The sequence below is a fragment of the Atractosteus spatula genome, chromosome 7 (assembly GCF_055471065.1).
Source record: "Atractosteus spatula isolate fAtrSpa1 chromosome 7, fAtrSpa1.hap1, whole genome shotgun sequence".
NCBI classification, from domain to species: domain Eukaryota; kingdom Metazoa; phylum Chordata; class Actinopteri; order Semionotiformes; family Lepisosteidae; genus Atractosteus; species Atractosteus spatula.
This window is the reverse complement of record NC_142712.1, coordinates 5,028,491-5,054,278: the sequence shown is the minus strand read 5'-3', so window position 1 is coordinate 5,054,278 and position 25,788 is coordinate 5,028,491. Positions and strand designations below refer to the sequence as shown.

At 45.3% G+C, this 25,788-nt stretch overlaps 2 protein-coding genes across 6 annotated transcripts; both read left to right on the top strand.

The window, feature by feature from the left end:
• Positions 1 to 1,122: 1,122 nt before the first annotated feature.
• LOC148830258 (uncharacterized) lies at positions 1,123 to 12,377 on the top strand. Its single transcript, XM_088920648.1, has 11 exons — positions 1,123 to 1,364; positions 1,859 to 1,911; positions 2,469 to 3,398; positions 3,729 to 4,358; positions 8,390 to 8,559; positions 8,760 to 8,859; positions 9,468 to 9,534; positions 9,796 to 9,932; positions 10,086 to 10,185; positions 10,861 to 10,996; positions 11,612 to 12,377. Exons 2-10 carry the CDS (start codon positions 1,871 to 1,873, stop codon positions 10,960 to 10,962), a joined length of 2,277 nt encoding a protein of 758 aa, XP_088776774.1. The 5' UTR covers positions 1,123 to 1,364; positions 1,859 to 1,870; the 3' UTR covers positions 10,963 to 10,996; positions 11,612 to 12,377.
• Positions 12,378 to 13,563: 1,186 nt separating this feature from the next.
• Positions 13,564 to 23,826, top strand: LOC148830257 (uncharacterized). 5 transcript variants are annotated; one of them, XM_088920652.1, is made up of 10 exons: positions 13,564 to 13,865; positions 15,365 to 15,437; positions 15,839 to 16,594; positions 17,004 to 17,681; positions 20,236 to 20,360; positions 21,322 to 21,436; positions 21,764 to 21,830; positions 22,024 to 22,128; positions 22,534 to 22,694; positions 23,436 to 23,826. In XM_088920652.1, the coding sequence occupies exons 3-9, from the start codon at positions 15,885 to 15,887 to the stop codon at positions 22,672 to 22,674; spliced, it is 1,941 nt and encodes a 646-aa protein (XP_088776778.1). In that variant the 5' UTR covers positions 13,564 to 13,865; positions 15,365 to 15,437; positions 15,839 to 15,884; the 3' UTR covers positions 22,675 to 22,694; positions 23,436 to 23,826. The 5 variants fall into 5 exon arrangements, with proteins under 5 accessions (XP_088776778.1, XP_088776777.1, XP_088776776.1 ...); XM_088920651.1 differs by having other exon boundaries at positions 20,236 to 20,405; XM_088920650.1 differs by having other exon boundaries at positions 15,839 to 16,684.
• The last annotated feature ends 1,962 nt before the right edge of the window (positions 23,827 to 25,788 follow it).

Genomic DNA, 25,788 nt, shown 5'->3' with positions numbered 1-25,788 from the left:
CTGAAATGCTGGTACCCTTCTCCTTGCCTAATTTATTAGCTTCTCCCTATACAGAACATCGCAACGTTCACAGAAGATGCATGGACAGAAAGAACATCTTCACTGAAAGAAACCATAGGGAGGATTGCAGAGAGAAGCTGCTCATGGACACCATTCTTTTATCCAGCAGCTCTACAGCTCCTTTATTTTTTTTGTAGCCCTCCCAGGAATTTTAATGAAGTTCTATCCTAAATGAAGTTCTAGTCCTAAAATCAAGGAAGTCTTATCTCTAACATTAATCCTAGCCTTACCACTAACCTTTAACTTCAGCCTCAACCTTTACCATGTCTGTAATTTTAGCTTTAGCCTTTAGTTCCAACCCCAGAGAAGACCATAGTGATCAAGCCATACTGCAGTCCTAAGTTTCCTGCAAGCCTAACTGTTATAACTACAAACTCCTAGTCTAACCTTAACCCTTAATGTAACCCCAAATCAACACCCTAAAGTCTACTCCCTAAAATTCTGAATCTGAAATCATTCTATCTCAAGGCTGTCCAATCCTGGTTCTGGAGAGCAGGTGTGTCTGGAAGTTTGTGTTCCAGATCAGCTCTTAACAAGCTAAATGAGATGGTCACTGTCCTTAATGCATGAATTGAACTGCTTCTCTCAGATCGTGTTGTGTTGCTGCTTTGAAGAGAACTGAAACGCCTGCAGACACACCGGCCCTCCAGGACCATGATTGAGACGATTTGCTTTAGCCAAAAGGAATCCTCCTAAATTCAATCCTGATCCTTCAGTTAAAAACTGAAACCTTAAAATTACAACCTCACACAAACCATATACTGAACTTTGAAGTAATTATGTTAAAACCTGTACCTTACTGTTCATCCTAAACATAGCCCTAACTGTCTTGCAAACCCTGATAAGTTCTAACGCAACAGTCATAATGTAAAATTCAGCGTTAAAAAAAGTCTCAGGGTCTGAATTACAGATACTGAATAGATTTGAAGAAGAAAAAAACAATGGCTTTATATAAGCCGGTGTGCTGGTTTTTATCCACAACTCAATACAGCATAATTACACATGTGAATGCGCTAGAGGGCGCTGTTTTCCCTTCACAAACACTTCCGGGTGTTTAATCTAGGGAGGGGGTTGTACTTCCGGTCTAGAGAGTCACAACATTTTACAGCCAGAGCAGTGAAGAGCTTTCCCCTCTCTGGAGAGTGTCTGTGTTTTTACCGTTTTGGTCGGAACATTATGTGAGTGTTCACATTGGCGGCACCGACCGATTCTACCAGTTGGAGGATTTTAATAAAAGCTCCTCGACGCGTTCAGCCTCGTTGGTCGAGAGGAGACGCCGGCGCTCTTTGAAGGACGCGGTTCAGGTGAGACATGTGGTTCGTCTCAGGCTGGCGAAGCGAGTAACCGAGCGCCTGGGAAAAGCAGGAATGGGATTTGACAGCTAGCTGGGTTCGGTTTGGTTCTCGCTTGTGTGCTTTCTCGACTTTACGTCGCGGGATTTAATCAATCTGAATTAAAACGTGCAAAGGCGACATGTTTTAGCGCGTTGTGCTTTGCTGAGGTCCGTTGGAATCTTTTTTTTTTTTCTTTCCCGGTTGTGAAGTCCCTTCTTTTTTTACTCTTCTAATCAGTGTTTTTGCGGAAAAACAAGACGAGAATGTAGTGGTACCTGCCATGTTCATGGTACCGTGTTCAGCTACTCTACGCGTATTCAAGACGTGTGGGAGGTCAAGACTGTCACCTACACAAGGCGAGTTCTGGGTTCAGGCTTGGCTCTTAGGCGTTTGTTATGGTGAAACGTAAAAATCATTGTGTTTTACTGATTATGTATTTTTTTTTCTTTTTTTGCTTCCCCAAGGTAAACCTAATTATGTCTAGGCCACACTCCAGATCACCTGGTTATCCACGCAGGTTAGTGGGAAAGTTTGTAGTTTTAAAATTGTTCTCCTGTTGTAATTGAACTAGTGATATTTTTTAAATATAATACATTGGGAAATAACCATGATGGGAATGCACAATGCTGATACAGTGTTTAATATGCCAGTTCATACATAGATGTATATAAATAGATTTAGCCTTTACCGAAGGTGATGTATAAAGTACCACAGTTTCATAAGTAGCAAGTGCCAGTGAGTAATGGAGCTACTATTGTGTTACAGCTATTAAAATGCAAAAGATGGAAGAGAAGGCTAAATTTATTTATGTACGTTTGTGTACGAACTAGCAGACTATCTGAATTGGAAAGAGAGATTGAACAAAACAAGAGTTGCTTGAGGGGTGATGAAACAAATAATAATAAAGACTAAAGAATTCACAGCAAACATGAAGTTATATGACGGCAGCTGGACTTGCGTGTGTGCAGTATATATGTATACATGTGTATATATGTTTCTCTGTATATATGTAACATACAGAGAAGTACCGACTACAGAAGGATAATGGAATGCAATTCCTGTCTGTTCACACAGGCCCTCGTCCCTCTACAGGAGAAGCCCGGGTCACGGTGAGGGGAGGGGTGACCTGAGTGAGTACCCGAAGGATGGGTTTGCAGAGTTTAAGCAGCACCAAGGGAGGAGGGATCAGTGGGCGAACCCGAGAGGCCGAGGATTTGGGCAGATGGGCGCTGGAGCGTCTTACAGGGGGCACAGGAGGCATTACGGAGACGGCCCCCCCGTGATGGGCATCAGACAAGCAGAGCCGGATGCTGGTGGACGACCTGTTGCCCTGAAAAGATCACGCTCCCCTGGACCGCAGCGGGGATCCCCTGCTTGTCAATGGCGCTCTCCTCTCCGGGAATACCCCGACCACCGGGGGCGATCTCCTCTCCGGGAATACCCCGACCACCGGGGGCGATCTCCTCTCCGGCAGTACCCCGACCACCGGCATCATTCTCCTCTCCGGCAGTACCCCGACCACCGGGGACGCTCTCCTCTCCGGCAGTATCCCGACCACCGGGGACACTCGCAATTTCATGCCCCTAACATTAACAAAAGACCCGAATCTCAGAATGAATATCAGCGATTCGCTGGGGAAAGAAGAGTTCCGTCTCCAAGGCACTTCCATGGGCATTCCGATGGAAGAAGATCTCCTCCTCTGGAAGCTGTCTCTAGATCTGGACCTAGTGGACCCACGTGGGATGTGGACCAGTGCCAACCAATACCCCCCGCAGTGCACAGGAGGTGGCACTACCAGGACAGTGCCCCAGGGGTGGTCAGGAGCCACAGCCCCAGACATGACCGCAAGAGGCCCAGAGTGAGATCCTCTGATCGCTCTCCACAGGCGGACAAGTGGATGGAAAGGATGCATCCTGGTCATTTTGGATCACAAGATAGGAAGCTCTCGGTTTCTCCGCAGAGAGATCCGCAGGAATTTCACGGAAGGAGCTCTTATGCCGAGAGGTACAGGAGCAGAGCTGTTCAGCAGGGGTAAAGAGGGGGTAAAAGTCTAAAGGCTGCAGCCAGTAAAAAAAAAATTAAACTATCATGGGCTCGTTACTGCTTTGTAATCCTTTTCTTTCCTTAATTCGAAGAGGTTTTCAATTAGTGTCTCTCCTTCATATCCCTAAGCATTGTCTCGAATGGGAGTTTGTCCATCACCCAACTCTTCAAGTAACCCTGAGCTCTCTGCAGTGCCTGACCCCAGTGCTGCAGCGCAGGAGCCCAGCGCGTTGTAGTACAGCTCTCTGTTGTCTGTGTGTTGAAAGTGTTAACTGCTTTATGTCGACACAGGTGTCGCGAGGAGCTGAGGTACAAGGAGCGCAGACTCCCGGCAGACATAGAAGCGCAGAGATCTGAAAAACGGGAGCGTCGCAGGAGCCTCGACCGGCCGCCGTCTGCAGCAGAGGCTTCTGGAGGCCAAGCGCATGGCGGAAGAGGTGGGAATGACGGCAGCAGACGCAGCCGGCAAGAGCTCTGCGAGGCAGAAGATGATATGTGGCGTAAAAAGGAGTACGGTCACCAGTATCCTCAAGACGTGCCAGGAGAAAGACGCCACAAGCCCAGGAATTACGAGAACAGAGACAAGGGCACTTTTGGAGCTCCTCCGAATAGACAGAGCCCCCTTGCCAGGGGGAGGATGCAGCAGGATGGAGGAACACCCCATTTAAAGCCCACCAGACCAGCACGCCCTGTCCATGGCACCAACGGTGACGTGGACCTCAGGCTTCCTGTGGCTGATCACCCGAGAGGAAAACTGCCTCCTGGAGAGCACTCCGCAGCACGGAGGGAAGTGCCAGAAGATAGAGGCCGCAGACAAGGAGAAGGTGAATTTTCGAGGTCTCCGCCAGGCAATCTCAGGAACCGGCCCAATGAGACCCTAACCATCAAAGTGGACATGTCGCACTCAATGGCCCAATCCAGGTACAGTATCTGGTGTTGCTCCTTTGAAAGGCTAGTTCAAAAGTTGATTCCCCTTTTCAGCATGTTCTGCCTTGAGCTGTGAAAGGTCGTGAAATCCACCATTGTATTTGGAATGCTGGCTGCTGCTTTGGGAGATTGATTAGTGACAGATCCATCAAGGTTTCATCAATGAAGGTCACTGCTTCCAGACGATTAATTTAATAAGAATGAATACCAAGTGTAACAGCAATGAGATAAAAGGAGCACCACAGAGCTTGATGAAGACTGCTGTGTGGAGGCGTTAACATGTTGGAACCTGTCTAAACCAGTGCAAGAAGAGTGCCGTAGGTCAAAGAAGGGAGACATTTTGTTTTTCAGCACAGAGTTGTCTGTTTCCTTCAGCGTAATCTGTTTCATTCAGGGACCACAATCCCAATGGATGCATACAGGCTTGTCATCACCATGCCTGGCTTTCCTTGTTTTAAGAGTGAGGATTATGAAGGAAAGAGCGCTACAGTGGTGATGCAGATCATGGGTCCTTGGTTAAATTCCAGACTGGGGTGCCACAGAGCTGGCCGTATTTGAGGGTACCCCAGTTTCTTCTCCATTGTCCCAAAGACATGTTGATTACAAGAATAGGTGCCTCTACCTTCTACCTGTGTGTGCGTCCTACGATGCTCAGGTGTCCTGACCATGGTGGCACTGGATTGCAGCCACAATCTGATGATGGGTGGGCTTTGCAAACGACCTTCCTGGCAGTTTCAGAGTTGCCTTTTGAAAGGAGCAGCTTGGTTGAAAAGAATAGCGGAGAACATGAATCTCCAATAATGTATTTATGCCTCTGTGCGTCATCGTATCTGATGATGCAGAAATGTTTATTGTTTTCTTCTTTAATGGAGGCAGCAGTGCAGAAATGGTCCTGGAACCGATTAAAAGCAGAAAGCCTCACATGTTTCCAGTCCGAGTCAAAACAAAGTGGACTTCATCTGCTGTGGCCCTTTAAATATCCAACAGGAGCTTCTCCATCTGAAGGCTTCATCTGGACACACACTGGCTGTAGACGGTCTTCTTCCCATCTGGTTCCCTGTCTTGTTTCCAGAGCCAGGTTGGCAAAGGTGGAGGGGTCACAGGAATGTCAGCCCTCTGTTTCAAAGCTGTGTTCCAACAGGATGGTTACGGAAAGGTGGAGGAGCCTAAGATTTCATCCTCTGAGAATAACTAGAGCTTCGAATTGTGTTCATGATGATCCGGTGGACAGCAATAAAACCTCAGGTCTTTGTAGTCTTTCCTCTTCCACGCCACTTGACTTCAATGATTTTTAAGTACGTTGTCAATGTTTAACTTTTTTTAGAAGTAGGAGCAGGTAGGTAAATGATTAGTTCTGTGCCATATTCTTTTGGTCAGTTTTGCTTTGGGGTTCTCAGTGGAATTTTTATTTTTCATTGCTTTAAGGTGAGTCAATACAAAAATATTTTGGGACATTATTGATTGAAATTTGATTGCCAAAGACGACTGGATTAAGAAGACTTCCCAACATGCCCAGGCATGCCCCAGTGCCTCAGATAAAGTCCCCAGCCGCTCTTACACAGCGCCAGTGGGTCACCTGTGTGTTTCTGTAGTTATTGCACACCTGGAGGGGCACACCTGTGGTACTATGGCAACAGCACTTTGCCATGAATCTGCTTTGTGGAGAGTCTCTGAGAGCTTTGTTTTAGCCTTGATGCACAATGGATTCCCTTTCAAAAAGGAAAGAGTTGTAGCAAAGTGACCACTTTAAGTGCTCTGAAGAAGCAGTGTAGTTCTATGATGTTTTAATTCACAACACAACTTCCAGCAGCCACAGGATCTCCTCTGTGTTCAATCTTCCTGTAGGAGGAGGCTTAGCTTCCAATCCCCGACAAGTCTGGGCAGCCAGTGGGTCCTGCTCGGAGCACTGGAACCCTCTTGTTTTGCTTGATGTGCGGGTAATTGGACCATTCAGCTGCCTAAAGGGTAGAAGAACTTAAGGATCGCCACAGCTACGTACATAGAATTGGGATTGTGAACTGGAGCTGTGACTCTGGGGAGAGCCTGCTTTTAGTGCAGCTGGATACATCCAGTTGTTCTACAACTTCAGCTAATGGGTTGCACCCTTTGCAATCGGAGATTTCCCTCTTCCTTGCTTCCCCGGAGTTTGGCATTAGAAGATGAAACATGTGCAACGTTGTAGTCCTTGCTCTTCCTTTCCAGAATTCAGGAATTGACAGGTGGCCCATTCTGGAAACATCAGTGGCCAGAGAGAGAAATGGCTTTAAATTAGGTACATCTGTATACCAGGTCATGAAGGTCAACCTTTAAGTCATTAGCCATTGCAGTAGACATGGGAAAGACAAGACAGAATCCAGTCACTTGCACTTCCAAATCTCAAACGCTCATTTGGGCAAGAAGACAAAGGACTGGGGGAGAGTAGTCCTGGGAGAAGATGGGTAATCCATTATTGCTGAAGCTGTAGTAACGTGAAACGTGGCCATTCTAACTAGAAAGGACTGTCTTGCAAAGAAGCAATTCCACTGAAAATAGGAAACTTGTATAGTTGGCAAGTGGCTGTTTCACAAAACCTAGGTTTCTTTTTCAACAACTGTGCTTTTCGTGATTGGAAAGATTTCAGTGCACTGATGTACAATCCCATTTCCAAGGATAAGGACATTTTTAGATTCTGATGAAGTCATCTGCACGATGGAGCCAGTAGCTTCGAAGAAGAGAGAGGAGGAGCTTGGTGGTTGGGGGAGTGTCTGGCGGAAGAGGAGTCTTTTTGTCTGAGAGTTGCTTGTCTGCCACTGGATGAGTAAAACCCATTTGTGATCCATGAACCTGTTGGAGCCGCTTACTCGGCAAAATTAATGAGAAGAACAATGACCGCCAAGTCCCGGCTTTACTTCTCCTTTCCGGATTTTCTTCTTCTTGGCAGATCTTGAAGAACTGTGTTGGACCTGGAGGTGCCTGATGACAGGAAACCAACTCACAGGTGTTTTTTGCAGCTCTGAAAAAACTTTGCTGCTTAAATGAAAACAAGAGGTTATAACAGACAGGATGCTTGGACTGTTTCCAGTTGGTGTTGCCATGATCTGTGGGACTAATGCACACCTACAGACTTTGAGAGTACTGTGGCAACCGTATTGAGCAATCTCAAGCTAACCTTGTGCTTGTTTAAACAGGATCACTGCAGTTTTGCTGGATCAGCTCCAACAGAGCGTACATAATTTCTTCCATTTATACAGTGCTTTCAGGACACTCCACTGAAAGTGCTTTCCAGGTAATGGGGACTCCTCTCCACCACCACCAATGTGTAGTGCCTGTCTGGATGATACAACGGCAACTAGTACACTCGCCACACATCAGCTATCAGTGAAGTGGAGAACAGAATAATGAAGCCAGTTCAGAGATGGGGATTTTTTTCTTACCTAGCCATGACTGGTAAAAGCCAGTGGAAATTTTGGCCAGGATACCAGGTTTAAAACCCCTACTCTTTTCAAGAAACACCCTGGGGTTTTTAATGACCACAGAGAGACAGGACCTCGGTTTTACGTCTCATCCGAAGGACTGCCTTTTTTGCGGTATAGCGTCCCCATCATTATACTGGGGCATTAGGACCCACACAGACTGCAGGGTGAGCACCCCCCTGCTGGCCCCACTAACACCTCTTCCAGCTGCAACCTTAGTTTTTCCCAGGAGGTCGCCATCCAGGTACTGGCCAGACTCAAACCTGCTTTGCATGGGCTGCCAGCTGTGAGTTGCAGGATGATATAGCTGCTTGGCAATGTAGGGTATCACAAGTTGTTGGATTCCACATTACATTCTAAAATGTTGCAATACAGGATGTCACCCTTTCGGTGTAAATCCTCCAGAAAGCTACCACAAGGTCTTCTTAGGAAGGTAAGGAAAGTTTTCATGTTCCAAAAGTTTGATTTTTTTTGTGTGCAACATATTTTAGCTGGGGCGGAAAAACAGGCTTCTCCTGATAATCCAGGCTGTAGCTAATGGTGTTCCTTTTCCTTGTGTAATGCTGTTGGCAGGCTGTCTTCCTACTCGTCTGATAGACAGCTGTCCCTGGATTTGGTGCATGTGAGGCGGCCGTACCCTGACCTGCCTCCCGTGAAGAGTAACGGGGGCTCCTCTGGACAGCGGCCTGTGGGTTCTGGGGACTTCGCCCAGGAAATTATCACTCTGGTGCACCAAGTCAAAGGTTGGCTCTTCACACATGAACACTTGCATGAGCAGTCAGCAGTATTCTGTTACTATCTAAAGCTAAGGGAGATTAACCCTTCACACCTTAGCGTGCCACCTTCAGGTTACAGGTGTGATGTACGTGTTCTCTGGAAACAGGGTTTCGGTGCTTCTGAAACCTGCAGTGACGTCTCGTTTTTTTTTCTTGCTCTCTTACAGAGAGTTACTGCAAGGATAAAGGAATCACACTAAACGACCGCTTTTCCAGTATTCTGGGCTCTGGATCGCAAGACGAGGAATGGCCAAACGAGAGTCTGAGGTTTGACCGGTATCCCTCTCATCAACAGTTTCATAGAGCAAAGACTTGGAATTTTGCAATGTTCTGTTATTGTTATCTCGACAGCTTTTTGTAGTTATTGTTTTTAAAAATTGCTTTTTTTTTATTCCTATGAACTTTTAAATTGGATAGTTTCATGCCACCATTATACAACGTGGTTAGTTAATGACAGCTCGTGCTGACCATATCTGGACTATAAGAACCCACATACAGTGTGAGCAGACCCTGAATTCATGGATTGGATTAGCCACTGGGCAGCCCTCATTGTCTATCATACTTAACCTTACCTTCAGTTTTCCTGGGCTTTACTGATTAAGCCTGTTTGGTGAGTTAAGAATGCGAGTCTGTGGTATCAGCCTGTTGATGTCTGAACTTTGTGAAAGTACTGTAAGTTTAACTATGTTGTCGCAAACATGCATTTGTATATATTGTGATGTAAAACAAAGTTTTACAAGACACTATGTGCATTTTACTTTTATTGTGGTTTGAATGCACTCATCAATGGCGATTTTTTTCTGACCCCGACACATAAAAATAGCGTTGCAGTTCCCTTTTAAAAGAATGACTTTTTTCTGTTTTCTTTAATGCAGACGGATCGATTTATCTCTATCAGAACTTAAGGTGCAGAAAATCAACAGGGACATTAGAAACTTGCAGGTATGACGATTCTGTTTGCTTATTGTTTTTCAGTTTCAGGGTAGTTTTTTCAATAAGAGGAAAAATTGAGGAAGGAAGGATTCCTGATGGAATTCTTGAAGGTAGCTAAAAAAAAAACTCGACATAGTCGTCCCGTTTGGAGATGCACAGCTGAGAACCTTACACTGGTGCTCAGTACCTGGTTAGAGTGAGCGGTAGACGAGACTGAGAGCCGGGGCATTTTAATGTGCTCATGTGCTCGTCTGCTTCTCCTGGTGCCAGCCCACCTCGCGACAGATCATCGACCCCAACGATCTCCGACATGACCTGGAACGGCGCAGGCAGGAAAGGCGGCTGGGTTCGGACGAGAGAAGGTTCCCAGCAGGCAGTTTTCCAGAGCGCCAGACGTTCCCTGCCAGGTAAATGGCTTCACAGTCCTGAAGGGTGGCACAGTTGCAGCTTTTGGCAAGATGGGTGGCCGTTTTGCAACATAAAGGCTTCATGGTTCTCTGTGTATATATGTTTATGTACATGTATTTCTGAATGTGTTCCCACATCTTCATTTCCAACAGGAGGGATTCTGATTTCCGAAGGGAAAATGCGGAAGAGAGACATTTTCCCCGGTCAGATCTGGCTGGTAATTCTATGCATGGGCATACTGGTCCAACTATGGTAAGTTGAATTCTTGAGATTCCCTGACACAGTCGGATTATTTTCTGATCACTACGCTTATGGGCGGAGCGGTGGCTCTGTGGCTAAGGCTAAGGATCTGCACCTGTGGCTGGAACGTTGCAGGTTCAAATCCCGCAGTCGGCAGAGGAATCCTACTCCGTTGGGCCCCTGAGCAAGGCCCTTAACCCCAACTGCTCCAGGGGTGCTGTACAATGACAGACCCTGCTCTCTGACCCCATGCTCTCTCCCTATCTGTGTGTCTATGTGTCTCACGGAGAGCAAGCTGGGGTATCCGAAAAGACAAATTCCTAATGCAAGAAATTGTAAAGGGTTAATAAAGTGATGTTGTTGTTATTATTATTATTATTATGTTCCAAAATTAAGGATCTAGCAATAAAAGCTTCTGGTCGTAACCATACTTTGATAAATGTTAACACATTTGAACAGCTAAAGAAGCTTTTGAAAAAGCTGAAGAAGTTGTGTTTTTCTTCTTTATATTTAAGTGGTTAGAAAACGGATGAATGGATGTTTCACTAGCCAAAAAATGTATTTTCTCCTCAGAAATGCGGAAGCTCAGTCTGCATTGGCCTCTTAAGCAAACACTTGCGTGTTTGAAGTGCTGGGATTGTTTCTTGCCATCTGCTTTATGTTGTGTCTTTTATTGGTTTTCTGAAGAACATCAGGTGGAAGAAGCCTGGATTTGTCCGAGTGGGCCTGAGCATCCAGAACAAATACAGACGTCTTCAAGCTGTACGGCAGAGAAGGGCCAATCTGTAGAGGCCACAAAGCATGCTGGGAGTTAAAACAAATGGTCAGTCTGTTGTCCAACAGTGAGGTGCTTAAGTCATGAGCACTAGTCAGTCTGATTTCAGTCATTTTTCATTGCTGCTATAGTTAACTTCCAAATCGGGAAAACATTTAGTCTTTTAAACATCATAAAGTGCTATCAGCTTGCCTTGTTGTTGTCAGTTCCTTTTAAAAAAAATTAGTTATGTCTAACATAAAATGTGTTGTCAGCTATACTTATCTGTCCTGAGACCCAGGATTTTACAGTGTTACAATTAACCCTTTTTCACCGTTCCGACATTGGATGCTTCTTGGAATTGATGCTCGTCTGTTCTGACAGCATCGCGCCTGCCAGGCAGTTGCTAGAGCATTGCCAGTAGTTTGCTAAGGGTGGTATGTGGGGTAAATTATCGTTGCAAGGGATTCAAGGAGTCCCGGATTGCCTTTTGTAGCCTTAGAATGCTAATGTATGATTTATGTTTTAAGGAGGGTTATTTAATGCATCATGCATCTAATTTTTAATACCAAGTTGTCCCTTGACGTATTTTCTGTTATGACACTCTTCCGTAAATGAAACAGATTGGCTTGGTGGGTACTTAGTGTGCTTGATGTAGCAGTGATTTTGGCTTTGCTCTTTCAGGGAGGGGAGCTGAGAAGAGAGGAAGAAATGTTCGGAACCCTCCAGGACTGAGGAGCATCTCTAATGAGTGGCAAAACCCTCGTATCAAGAGTCTTCACAAACATTTAATTTCCTGTCCAAGGAACGGGCAGGAACATCCGGAGTCATTTTCCTGGGAGATTTTTTTTTTAAGAGACTGAGATTGAATGTTGTGTAATGTGGAGAGAGATGAAGTGGTGAAACAGAACGAACGTTTCTTCGTTGTCCTCTTCCATGCCTTTCACGATGACTGCTTTGAGTTCACTGAATCGTTTGGTTGGCCCATCTTCCTCATTGGCACGCTTGTGGCAGTAGGGAACCATGTCGGTACACAGGTTTGATGAAACAGCCGTGTTACTGAAGCCGTGTGCCCCTGGGGTTGGTTCAGAAAGGGCTGGATGAGATTCTCATATCTAAAACTATTAAACTACTAACAAATGAGCGAAAGAGTTGCTGAAGGGCATCTTCTCATTTGCCGCCTGTTGTGTTTCTTATGTGCTGCTCGGTTCACTGGTTAGTTGTCACTTCTAGGCCTGTAGGGCAAATGAGAAGTAGACACAGCTGTCTGTTCCTGACCCAGCAAGAGTCTTGCACCGCGCGTCGGGACTCCGGATATCAGCGCTTTCAGAACGCAGACACGTACCATTGTGACTTATAACAAACCCTTTATGTTTAGAATTGTTTCCAATGCAAAAATATTTTTTTCCTTCTTGTAACATTTTAATTAAACAGAGGTTACTGGAAATTTTAATTGCTTTGTTGAGTTGAATGCAGGCAAAGCTTATTTCCCCACTCATTTTGTTTTTGTACAGGCAGTTTATAGAACGAGAAGTGGTTTCTCCTGGTTCGCCTCGTCTTCTCAGAGCTTGTTTGCTGTTTGAATGTTGGACGTTTTGATCTTGCATTCGGTTGGGTCATAAAAAAGTTCCCCTGTCCAGTTCTGCCTGTTTCTTTGTGCCGCAAAACCAGCTGACAGAAAATAGGATTGCTATTGGATTAATTAGAAAAAATAATCGGTTACAGTACACGTTTTTTTGACCGTGACTTAAATTAAATCTACCACTGATTGCAGTTGGTTATGCGGTGCTTACATGAAGTCACAGAAAATGTGAGTGTGTTTAATGTTTTTAGGTGAGTATTTTTTAGGAAAGTAAAATACATCTGCTTGTTATAATAAATGTACCGGTCATGGGTTTAGACTTCATGTCGTGAAGAAATGTGCGTCACAGCAGGTGTAGTATAGGATGAGAAATTATCAGTATCAGCCTTCAAGTCTGATCTGTATGTGGATAAGTATTTTTAGTGATGTTTTGCTTTATTTATCGGTGCTTGTGGAGGTTGACTACCAGGTGTGACAGCCCCTGATCTGCTCTGGGAAAGATTCTACAACAGCTGCAGCCCACAAGAAATGCTATTCTTCCCAGAGAGCCCAGCTGCCACTGGGCAGCATTTAACGACTGACCTCAGCACTATGTGTGTGTAGGAGACAACTGTTCTGCCCTTGAGTCCGGAGAATAAGGACAGTCAATCACTGAGGACAGTTCAGTGACGGTGCTGTGATAGGTAGTGCTACAAACACTTTAGTGAGATTTACCCCCAGAATGCTTCAGAGGTATTCATTTCAGTCTCATGTGCATTGGTTCAGAAGTTAAAAAAAAAATACTGAACAAGTGGCCAATAAATTATTTAAACCTCCGCAGCTGTTTCTATTATTACGGTTGGTAAGTTGTGAATGTTCAGAAAGGAAAAGTGGTGACATTAAGATTGTAAGTAGTTATGCGTCAGTATGAAATGATCCTATATAAATTTACTTTGGAATATAAAGTATTACACCATAACATTTTGAGTGATGGTAACGAATTATTTAAAACAATACTTCAGAAACGCAATAACCAGCAGGCGGTCGCCGTGGCTGTCAACACATCCGGGTTACCAGTACGGAACTTCCTGTGCGGTGCAAGAGCTGGTTTTGGTTTCAAATCACTGTAGGCTGATAAGACACGGCTTTGCTCCGACAGGTTTAATAAAGCCGAAAAGCAACCGTTTATAGTGGGGGGGTAAAAATCTTTAAGCAGTTGTTGTCTAACAGCGGGAGAGTCGGTCGAGTTTTAATGTTTATATGCCGAGATCTCCTGTAGCCCTCCGACCTGTGTCGTTTCGCTAGCTAGAGGACATCTTGTGGTGACCGTTTCGCTACGCTTATCCCTAAAATAACCGCAATACCGCTTAATCCCGGGTAAGTAAGATTTGACTTCTTTCTGTTTATCTAGTTGGGGGTGGGTGGTTTGGTGCCGCTCTTGTAAGAAACTTTAAGCAGAAGCGGTAGGAAGAGTCTCGCCGGGTTTTCAGACTTTTGCTTTGCGCCCGGTGCGGGCAGGCCTGTCTGAGATGGTGGCTGGCAGGTCAGCTCTCCTCTCCCCGGCTGAAATGTTAAAAAGGAGAGGTATAGAGTCATCCAAGATCAGCTGTGGGAGGCGGGGTGGGGTGGGGGTTATTGTAAGGTCTCATTTTCGTTTAGTGGTGTAGTTTTGCGGTGCGTGTACTTCTGAAAACAAGAACCGTGTTAAGACTGCACCCCTTGTAAACCATTTAAAGTTTTCAGTCCGGGCCAGACATGGGATATGTACAGTACAGATTGAATACTGTACAGTAAATGTCACTTGCGTGTCTGTATTCTCTCGTCGTGAGGGACACCCGAGTTCTCGTTAGTAGGGCGCTAATGCAGCGAGTAGGTCTGAACCCCATAATGGCTTAATTGCCAGGTAAGGAAAAGGTGTGAAGCTTAGAAAAATTCAAAGACAGACGGCCTGCTTGTCCGGATGGCCGTCTTTAAATATGTTATGCTAGTTTCTAAACCCGTAACATTTCAGGATGTTTTGCGCTTAGATGCCGTCGAAAATGTAGCCAGAGCCCCCACACCCCCCACCCAGGCGAGCTTGAAAATAAGATCAAAAGTTTGAGCTGTTTAAGGTTGTAAATGCTACAGGCTTCATTTACTTTAAAAAGCGTGCAGGTGGATCACAGCTGAAAACAGCCTTGACTTTAGCTCAAAGACAAAGACGGGCTGCCTGCATCAAATAGTGTCTCCAATCTGTCCCCCTGTGTGTGTCCCAAGACGGACTAGTGTCCCATCCAGAGTGCAGCCTCACCTTGTGCTTCTGGAATGTGAGTTGCTGGGCTGCATCAGCTATTATCAGGATCCTGATGAATGGAAAGCTGTGCTTAAAGTCAGCTCCAAATGCTGACACACTGTTTGGCTATTTTGACATCAAATGACCCGTTTTAAAAACGGGTGTTGCTGTCCTGGGATATTGTTTTGACTTTGAGTCAGGTTTTCAGGTTTTTTTTTTGTTGTTTTGTTGAAACACTAGATGGCAGACTTGGCTGCAATTCCAAAAATTCTCCTTCAGACTAATGCAAAGTTTTTGTTTTTATGTTGTGACGGTGCTTGAAATTGTTTTACGTCCGCTTGCCCGGTTTGCATGTTATGCTTTTCTTATAAAAGTTATAATTAGTCTTGTAACTTTTCAGAATAATTCAGACCCTGATTTGAAGGCCTCTACGGCTCTCCTTGAGCAGGACATGTTCATCATTACCCTTTTATTCTTTGGTTTCCATGCAGTGATATTGTTCCCCACAGAAAGACTGGAGAAGTGCCAATACAGCAGGGAGATGTGACTCTGGACAGTAATATGCCATGGTTATTTTTCATTCTTTTTTTTTCATTTCTTGCAGCTCTCTGTGCAGTGCTGAAATCAGGAGGCTGCGTATGATCAATTGGTGAACTCTGTCACACTTTCTCCCCCAGGTAATTCTTTTTAATTTAAATTTATTTATGAATTTAAACCCTCAGCCTCAAGTTTATTTTTTTAAAAGTTTGAAATACGTCTGCTTAACAATCGATTGTTAGAGGGAATAGAGTTAATGAAGAAAGGTCAATTACAGATGCACAGAGCTATTCTTCTGCCTCCCCTCTGTGAGTGGTTCAGAAGTGAGGAGACTACAAAAGATGGCCAGACTTCACTCACTCAAGACATTTGGAATTCATTGATTTAGACTTTTTCCTTTCAAAGTTGCCAACATTAGGTCCCTTAATTACCTGTTTATAAATTTAACAAGACAAAGGCATGTGTACGTGGAAACACAATAAACACAGTTATCTGTTATTTATAAGTGCCGTGATTTGCGTTGTGGTGTTTCGTCGAACAGGTCTTACTCCGACACCTCTGGAAGCGGCCTGCAGAGCCACTGAGGAATGCCATTGATGGATCACTGTGGGCCGGACATGAGGGACTACAGGGCCCGCCCAGGAAAGTTTTCACACTGGAGAGAGGCCAAGGGCAACGGCCTGGCTCACAGCAGCCGATCCTTCCACTCTGACAGGGGCAGCTCCAGACTCGCGCTGATGAATCATCGGAGTGCTCCTCCAGGGCCTTACCATCGGTCTGCTGCCCAGTGGAGACCTCCACAGCTGGGGTCGTTTCACGGGCATCTGCCCCAGCCGCGACACCATTCCCCAGAGCCCCACCAAGGCCCCAGGAGGGACTTTTCCCCAAGGCCGGCGCATGCACACCCTGCCCCACGCAGGCTGTCCCCTTCCGGGGCAGCGCATGGAGCCCCAGCCCTCAGGAGACCTTCCCCCAGAGCAGCCTTCCAAGGACCTCAAGGCAGCCGGAGACCTGCTTCTCCAAGGCACTTCCACGGACACCCCTACGAAAGAAGACCTGGGTTGCCTCCTGTTCCCCGTGGGAGGGCTCTCTCCCGTGAGCGAGACGGCGACGGGTGGCCCCGAGGAGTGGAGCACCACAGGGGCCGCTACCAGGGTGTAGCCCCTGGAACAGGCAGGAGTCGCAGCCCCGGGGCTGGCCGGGGGGGGCCTAGAGCAAGATCTTTCGATCGCTATGCACAGGGAGAGGGATGGAGCGGGGAGGAAGACTTCCCCTGCAATCACTCCGGAGGACGGAGGTATTCTCTCTCCCCTCCACGAGTTTTGGAAGAATTTCACGGAAGGGGCTCTCATCCAGAGAAGCATACGAGCCGACCCATTCAGCCTGGGTAAAGTGGGGTTAAGAGGCTGAGCCAAGCACAGCAGAATAACCAAAACAAAATAGCCATTCCTCCTTTGTATCTGAAAATGTAAAGTATGCAGAGCTGTTAACTAATGTATTGTATGCCTTAGCCATCTTTCATTCTTGGGAGGTTTTAATGATTCAGTCAGCCGATAAATCCTTACTGGCCTGCCTGTGTAAGCCAAACAGATTCTGGCATGAGGGGGAAGGTGCATTCTTGCAGCCTTGCTGAAATACAGTCCCGGCAAAAGCTTGCAGTGCTGCGGTGTAATGAAATCTTTGTGTTCTCTGTGGTGGATACACAGGTATTCTGCAGATTTCAGAAAGCACGGCGAGGTAGTGGAAGGCAGAAACGCGGAGTGGGATGACGGAGCACGCCCGTACAGGTCCCCAAAGTGGAAAGCTGGCCACTCTCCGCCTAGGTGCCACACGGAGAGGGCTGCAGACCCGCGAAGGGAGGGACATCGACCACTCAAAAGGCGGCATCACGAAAGATCTTCCTCCTCTTCAGCAGCAACAAGCGTCCACCTTGAGCACAGTCCCAAGCGCCAGAGAAGGGAGACGCCAGAGCGCTGTAAGAAGTCCAGGAGCTGTGGAAGTAGGGAGGAAGAAAGCAGTTCGGTCCCCTCGCAGAATAAAGAGAAGATCCAGCTCAAAGGGAGGAAGAGCAGCGGGCTGGCAGATGCCAGTCAGAAGGCTTCACCAGAGGAGCACGTGGCTGGAGAGAAGGTGTTCAAGAAGCTTGACAAGGCTCTCGGGAAAGATGCCACCTCCAGGCTCTCCGTTGCCAAGCAGAAGACGGCAGGCGAGCTGGGAAGCGATGCTGATTCTTTGAAAATACAGCGCAGGAAGGCCCTCAAAATTAATAGTCAGAATAAACAGCCTTACAAGCATCCCGAAAATTCTACATTGGATGAAGACTTAATGGGAACGGAGACTCTAACAATCAAGGTGGACACAAGACATTCGTTGACCAAAAGCAGGTATGGTATGCGAGTTTAGGTACTTTCGATTTAATGAGGCTGGTTTTAGAAGTTCAAGCTTTTGTTTTCTTTGCCATCTCCAAATGGATGACCTCATCTCAGCTCCGTGATAATCTCTGCGTGAGCTGGAAGAAAAAGGAGCAATTTCTCTATTTTACACACATCACCTAAGGAGTTTAAACCCTTGAGCTGTTTCCCCATTGAAGGTGGAACAAACCTGTAAAAACATAATGCATCGTGTTTTTTATTCTCTTCTTGCATGGCTCTGAAACCTTGTCACGCGACAAACTCCGTAGTGTTATAATTGTCTGGAACTCCTTTTGAGCGTGCGATACACTGGAATAGTGTGGCAAAATTTGGACATTTCTCTTACTGAAAGGGATTTTTCAGTAAATAAGCCTTTTATATTGCCAATGGAGTGGGATGCTGCATCTTTGTCAAGGCTTGCCTCCTTGAAGAGGAGAACATATTCCAGCTCCTTCTAAGGGTGGGGGGTGTTCCAGAATCCAGTGGAACACTCCGACACATTCCAGTGGATCCATGGAAAATCTCAGGGAGCAAAGCCCAAACTGGATGCCAGTCTCCAAATCTGGACATACGAGGAGACATGAGGATGAGAGCAGATTGAACTTCCACCCTGTCCTTCCTGGAGGAGCATGCAAGTCTCCGGCACCCGTCGACTGATGTCTGGAATCTTCCAGCATTTGTGTGCAACATGATACTAAAATTCCTCATTAAATTAAGGAATCAATCTTTTGGAAAGACGTACATCTTTCACCTTCTTTAGTCACTGAAGCATCAGCATGTAAAATGCAACGTTCCCACTGTCTTTCCGGAAGGCCTGGCTTGAAGTCTGCTTTTGTAAGAGCACAGCTACAGAAGATCTGGATGTCTGAGGAGCGGGGCTGACCAGTTACCCCCTATGGGCACCGCTGCTTTATGTGAGATGTCTCCTCAGCAGGAACATGCCTGTATGAGCCAGGGCCGTGGGTGCTTTGAACCAAATGGATATCTTGTTCTTGACGAAAAGCACACACATTGCCTATCGTGTGTATCTGTGAGCAGTTATGACGAACGCAGAGAGCATCTGTCCTTTGGGAAAGGTCGTCCACCACACGCATCCTTTACTGAAATTTTGCATTCATCTAGGCTTGTGTATTATACTGGCATTTATTCAACACATGAATCCTGCAGGATAATTTGATTTCACAGCACTGGGACTGCAAAGGCTGTATTGCTGAACTGAGGGGAACTGGTCTAGTTTGCATGTTTTCATGTCCGTTCCCAAAGAGGCTGAAGTTGCACAGCTGTGCTGTCCTTGAGAGTGGAGGTTGTTCTGATTTTATATGTTGATTTATTCTTGGACACATAAGCACTGTTTTTCTAAGGCGTGTGGTTTTTAATACACTGCATTTCCATTTTTTTACCTTGCAAGCAAAAGCAAAGGGTCTGCTAGCTGCTCACTGGATACAACTCGTAACGGACTCTTGTAAATGGAGAGAAAGACATTCCCATCGTTCCCCCACCCGCCAAAAAATAATTCACCCAGTTATGTTTACAAATCCCATTTCTGTTGGGGGGACTTATTCCCACTGTTCTGAAGCATGGCCCTTTTTTGGAGTGTAAAATCTGCGAGAGGAAAAAGAAAATGGCTCTTAAACTAACCCCCTAAACATCTCGCATAGAATTGGAAAACCGAGATTGGATTTAGCTTTCCACATTTGGAAACATTAAGCAACTTGCCCTCTGAAGGAAGACGATTCCCATGTAAATTGACTCTCCCCTTGCTGCTGACTATGCACTGTATATTAAGAAAGGGACAAACTAACAGTGCTTTGCACAGGAGAGCTTTGGGATATAAAAGCTCATTTAAAAGGAAAGAAGGAAAATGGATCTCATTGGCCAAAGGCTTAATTCAGCTCTCTAGAGCAGGGAAGGCAACACTGGAAAGGTCTTCTGCAGAAGCTCTGGAGTCATGTCCTCAGAATGGTAATTACTGGAAGCCTGTGTTGTGCAGTGGAGGAGCAGCTTGATCTTTTTATAACCAGCCTCATCATTTATTCGTTTTACATTTGTTTTGTATGCGCTAGCAGAACTAGAGAGAAAGGGCCGTATGGAAAAACCATTTCAGCATAAAAGTTGTGAAAATTATTAAGATGCTTGGAACACATTAGTGTGGTGTGCTCTCAATATGTCTCCCATATTGAGTTCTGCAATCGAGATGCGTGGACACCTTGTCTAGTTTTGTCATTGTGTTTACTGTGTTCTTTTCAAGTAAACACTCATACCGTCAGGCATGGTTTTATTTCTGTGCAGTCAACTCATTAATGTGTTCAATGAAGAATGTGCCTTATTAGATAAAATAACTTGTCAATTATAAGTTTAAAATAGGTATTCAAGAGCTGCTGCGTTAAAAAAAAAAAAAAACCACTTCCTGTATTGTGTAGTGATTTTGCCAGTGTCTTTGGAGTGGAGTGTCATGTGAGAACGAGGCTCTCCTCTCTTCGGGTGCTGTGTGTCTGCCTTGTTATGCTGTATCCTGCTCTCTTTGTAGCTCCTCTTCCCACTCAGACAGACAGCTCTCCCGGGATTTGGTTGCTGTCTCCAGCGGAGGCTCGGAGTCCCTTGCTGGGGTAAAGTCTGGGTCCTGGGGAAGAAACGCCTCTAAGAATCAAACAGGTGACTTTGCCCAGTACCTCACCATTTTAGTCCACCAAGTAACAGGTTGGTCACAGCTCTGCGTACAAGGGGGACAGCACTTCAGTTAGGGTGAATTGATGTGCATTTTATTAGCTGTAGTTGTAAGCCATCAACGGATATGACGTTATCCTCTCTGCTTGGCAGACAGAGACGAATCGTAACCTGCAAAGTCGTAAACTGGTGTCGAAGACTGCTTTGGGACATGCCGTTGCCCTGCTTGTCTTGCAGACAGAGCGCAGTGACTGGAAGTGCATGGCATGTGTGCCAGGAGGGGCTCGTAAGAGTGGCGAGAGGGTTGGCGGCTGCATGCAGGAGGTTGTGCCGTTGGGTCTCGCTCTGTTGCAGCGCTGTTGAGGAAGCTGGGCTTGTGCAAGTTCTGCAAGGAATCTTTCTGATCGGATTAAGTAACTTTCCTGGGACTGTGAGATTTCTTCCAAAATGCTTTTCCTGTACCAGTAGATTTTAACTGCAGGTGTTAGGTATTGGTGTCTTCAGTTAAACACTGAAAATAACAAAAAGCTTCAGGTTTACCACATTGAGAGGCGTTAAACCTGCAGCATGGTGTCGGTTTCCGTACCTATTCATTGCATTTTAATGTCTTTTGGTACATAAACTATAGAGTAAAACCGTGGGCACTATAGAGTAAATGTGAGCAGCTGCTTTTTAATTTTCTTTTAATATAGATTGTGAAGGATAGTTTCAGGTTTCTCAGTTTTGTTGTCGGGAAGATGTGCAAGAGGCTGTGTGGAATTAGGGGGCTGTGTGCTGCTGTCCCTCTGGAGTGGGGATTGGCAGCTCTCATGGGCACACCCCCTCCTATCCCTGATCCCTGAGGGCGATCAGTTTGGATGCTGAGGGCTTTGTCCCAGGAGTTGGAGTGCTGCTGCTTGCTTACACAGGACATGTGGCCATGCTGGGTTTCTCATTTGATGTCTTACAGAGAGCTATATCAGGCATGAGAATATAACTTTAAACGAGCGGTTCACCAAGCTTCAGGACACAAAGGCAACAGGTCAGGGTGAAAGGAGACATTATACTGGACTGAAGATTCAAAGGTAAGTTTTCTGTTGGGTCTGGACTGCTCTCTGTGCTCTGCTTCTGTTAGATTTTTCTCCTGAAAGTTTTATGCATACATGTGCACGGGGTTTGTATAGAAGCTGTTTAAGCTTCATTGAAGATCTGGACAGAAACATTGCAAAATCCAGTGACTTAGAAATGAATTACTTCATTGTATTGAGAGGGGATTTAAGAATGAATTATTACAAGGCACAGACGGTCAGTTCTAATTATGAAATTTAAAACATTCAGACACCTGGGACACACATTGATGTGCATTTATACATGCTGAAGAACTGAGAGCTTTCTTTGGCTTTTTTTTCCAGGCAAATTGAGCTCCTGCCGGCGATTCATAAAAAGATGAGACTGGTGAAAACCATTGGATTGACTCAGGTACTGGGCATCATGGGGCTTAGCTATCGACTGCTGAGAATGCGCTTGGCCAGATGTGTGTAGCACAGAATCGTGTAGTGAAGTTGCACAGAGGGTGAATGAGGACGAGCTGTCTTTCTGCAGTGGAAAGTGATAACGTGCTTCTCTGGGAGTAGCTGTGCCAGTGACTGGCAAGCGTTTTCTGTTTCATCAGGGCAATTTCAGCTCGGATGACTACAATCAGAAGCCCTCTCACTTCGTGAAGAAACCTCTTGTGGACAACCCTGGACATGTGCGACACTTCAGGAAACCCCTGATGGTACCGTATCTGACCCTCTGTCACCCCCCCAACCTCTTTCTCTGTTTGAGCAGCGAAGAAATGCTTTCCTTCTCAATGTGCATGTTTTACATTTGCATAGACGAGTATTTGAAATTGGCCACTTTTTTGTTGTTATGTAGCCCCTTTACTCATGCATGTAGCCTTCTTGGCCAAAGTCTTTTGAAGTTCCGTCTTGGCTTTGTTCTCCAAGTGAGATTAATAGTGCCCATGTTGGTGCTGTGCTGTCATTTGATTCCCGAAGAGTCTTGTGAAAAGTTCAGATGAAATAGTGCAGATGGGTATCTGTGATGGGGAATACCATTCAAAATATCTTTTTAGCGGAGCCCGACTGTTGTCAGATGTTTATGGTACGCTGGGTGCTGATGAGTCTGCTTGAATTTACAGCCTAAACTGCCGTTGCGCCCATCAGTGCAGCAGAATCCTGTGTTCAAGAAGAGCCTTGGCATCCAGTCCAAGTACAGGAACCTGCAGAGTTTGCGCCAGCAGGGAGCCCACATCCGAAGCTCAGGATACCGCAGGTGGTGAGGGCTCTTGGGGCTATCCAGGTATCTATAATCATATAATCATTTAAAGCTGACGCCGCGTGTATATAATATGTTCAGTTCATTGGGACCAAGGAGGGTCGTATAGGGTCTTGTATCTTTTTGCTATCCCAGTGGGAACAGATTCACATTTTTTTTTTTGCCAGTGAGCAAATCGCTAGTGTCAGTGTGTGTAGCCAGACATCCATCGGCAGGCTGTGCCTTCACAGTCAGCCTCAGAGATTTGATAGCTGGGCACAGGATTCCATCAGTATCAGCATTTCAGTGCCATCCTCTAAACCAATTGCATAATGCCACAGCCCTCCTCCCTCATATGTTTTGCTGTTCCTAGCAAATTCTCTCCACATTTTCCAGGGCCAGGAAAAAAAAACAACTTGGCTTTGTGCTATTTGATTTGACTGTTAAGCTCTGCCTGCACTGTTTTTCTCTCTTTTGCTGGTAAGGGTTTTCTTTCTGTGTGCTTGGTTAATCTCCCAAACAACACGACGGATCATTTGAATTCCTTAGGGGGGGAATTCATTTTCTTCACCTCCTATGAAGTTTATAAACAACAGCGTTGTGTCCAGCTGTCAGTGTGTGTGTGTGCCTTTTTTTTGTGTGATGTCCCATCCCAAATGCAAGATGTCTTTTAAAATTAAGAACAAATTTCATTTCTGGCTTCACAAGTGATTCCATATTTTTCGTGGCATTCTTAAAATTACCCAAAATCTAATTTAATATGGTTAATTTTTTTTTTCGTTTTAGCTAGAAAGAAGCCTACACATCAGCATGAGGGAACATCTCTGTCATGCATCTAGGAGTTCATTGCCCTGGATAACATTAATAGAGAGACACTGCATTGTCCTGGTGCCCTGGTGATATCAGAAAGTGCCATATGCAGAAGAATGGTGAGAAATGGAGGCACAGACGGTGTTCTTAATGGAGTACCTTTCACTGTGCACTACTGCTCTTCCATTTTCACTGCAGGATTTCCCTACATCATAAACTGGTGGAGCCTCCGATCCTATCAGGATTTCCTGTTTGTTAAGTTGTTTAAAAAGTGAGAGTTGCGTGCATATTATCTTAATCATGTTGGCCTTTTATCACCATGTCTTTTTTTGTATTCGTTTTATGTTAATAAAAATGAATGACTGTTCATCTTGGAGCGGCTCTCTTCCTGGAGGTGGTGGTGTCTTGATCTGAGGTGGCTGTTTCTCAACAGTGTTGCGGTTTTGTGTGAATTCTGTTCTCTGCAGTAACAAAAACAGAGTCAAATCATCCAAAGGGTTGCCTAAAGTGAATTCTGAAATCCCAGCCGGTAACGGGTGTGGTAAAAGTTATCATTAAAATATGCTGAGGGTTTCGGTACAGTCCTTGTAACCCCAGACTGACAAGAACATAAAGATTTGCCAATTAAGACGCTTGCTTGTTCAGCTAACTTATTTCACAAGCTGCACGTGAACTCGGATCAAGGATCTTTCCAAGGCTTATTTTGTTGGTGTCCAGTACAAAATGAGCACTTAGGACTCCCGGGTCGTTCTCTCCACCCTGTGTGTAATATGCGTCTCCGATTGCATAGTCCAGTCTCACTGTCCTTAATTGAGCTGCATCAGTGTGTGCTGGCAGGAGAGCAACAAATCGAGGTGAATTCCATGGTGGAGAGAAGAAGAAATGCAACGTTTTGGCTGCTGTGTTCACTTTAGGGGGACTCCTTTCTTCCTTTCAGCGTGGAATTAACCTTGATTTGTTCCTATCCTCACATAGGACTGCACTCACAATACTATAAGCCTCTTGAGTGGAAAAAATAAGAATAAGACATAACTTCTATGAAACGTAGTGCTGCTGGCACAGCAAAAAAGGGATTTAGAGTTAATGATCCTTGTAGATTACATGTTCATACATATTCTCTGGCTTCAATAACAAAAGTACAATGGCTGAGGTCTTTATTATAGTTGGCAGCCACCGTCTGAGAGTTCAAGAATTACTACGGAAGGACATTAAAACCAGCTGATCAATATATTCCAGAGTTGGAAAGGGGGCAATGAGTTTTAGAGATTAATAAGAGACAGGAAATTGTCAGGTTAATGTTCTATTAAAACCTTGCTGGCAGGAAATGGCTCCATTCAATATAACCATTAATAAGTCATTTTCAAGACTTGATAGATTTTAACTGTCAGAATGATAAGGATCGCCACCCAGGAGAAACTGTTAGCTTCATGCTATATAGCTTTCCATAGTGGATGTTTCAGCACAGCTATGGACCTGGAGTTCTGCCCCAGTTGAAAAAGTCAGTCCAAAGTCTGTGGAAAATACAAGTCTCTTGTTACGTGTAAGTGGAGTTGGAATTGCGCTAAGCCACAGACAAACAGAACCAGATGTGTGCATTACATCTTGAACAAGACAGCGATGCTGTAAGGCTGTTCCCAGACTGTATTTTGTCTTTTCTTCATCATGACTTTAATAATGACGAATTTTGCAGGACTGAACTTGGAATATTATCTGTAATTCTATGACCTGGTATATTCATTTGATACCTCTTGGATTTTTAAAGAGCTCCTTCTTTCTCATAAGACAGGGTTTCCCAGTTCTGGGTTTGGGGACCCACTCACATGCTAGTTTACTTCTTCTCGGAGTTTGAAGGTTGCTACCTGAGAAACAAAGTGGTTAAAAGGAATTTTCCTAGATGTTCAGGAATCGAAAGTAGTAGTTCAATTAGGTCTGTGTTTATTAGGTCTTCTGAGGGCCCAGTTATTGAACTGAGTGCTCAGGTGGAGCGAGCAAGCTGAGTAAGCTAGTTTGTGAGGCCCCAGAACCAGAGTTGGGACCCCTGGCATCAGAGATGCCCTTGAGACCATGCTTGCAGTGAGTCTTGCTCCGCTTTGTGCAGGGTTATTGTCCTGCTGTTGTTAGCCTTGAATTGCTCATTATAATACGACAGCTCTCCGTCAGACCTCGTTTCCATGTATTGGTTCATAAGACTAACAAGGTAAGATCTGCTGCAGTACAGAAAAAAATTGAACACTGTCCTGTGGGGGTGAAGTCTCACTTGATTCTAATGGCCAGATTCTCATTTTTGTGAACGTCCACCCGAGCATGGGCAGAAACAAAGATTAAAGCA

Excerpts from the sequence above, each read along its gene's own strand:
- LOC148830258 (XM_088920648.1), top strand. The coding sequence starts at position 1,871 with ATGTCTAGGCCACACTCCAGATCACCTGGTTATCCACGCAG. Across the intron at positions 3,399-3,728 it reads AGGAGCTCTTATGCCGAGAG|GTGTCGCGAGGAGCTGAGGT; the intron begins GTACAGGAGCAG and ends ATGTCGACACAG. Across the intron at positions 8,560-8,759 it reads TCTGGTGCACCAAGTCAAAG|AGAGTTACTGCAAGGATAAA; the intron begins GTTGGCTCTTCA and ends GCTCTCTTACAG.
- LOC148830257 (XM_088920649.1), top strand. The coding sequence starts at position 15,885 with ATGCCATTGATGGATCACTGTGGGCCGGACATGAGGGACTACAGGGCC. Across the intron at positions 16,685-17,003 it reads AGCCGACCCATTCAGCCTGG|GTATTCTGCAGATTTCAGAA; the intron begins GTAAAGTGGGGT and ends GTGGATACACAG. Across the intron at positions 17,682-20,235 it reads CATTCGTTGACCAAAAGCAG|CTCCTCTTCCCACTCAGACA; the intron begins GTATGGTATGCG and ends CTCTCTTTGTAG.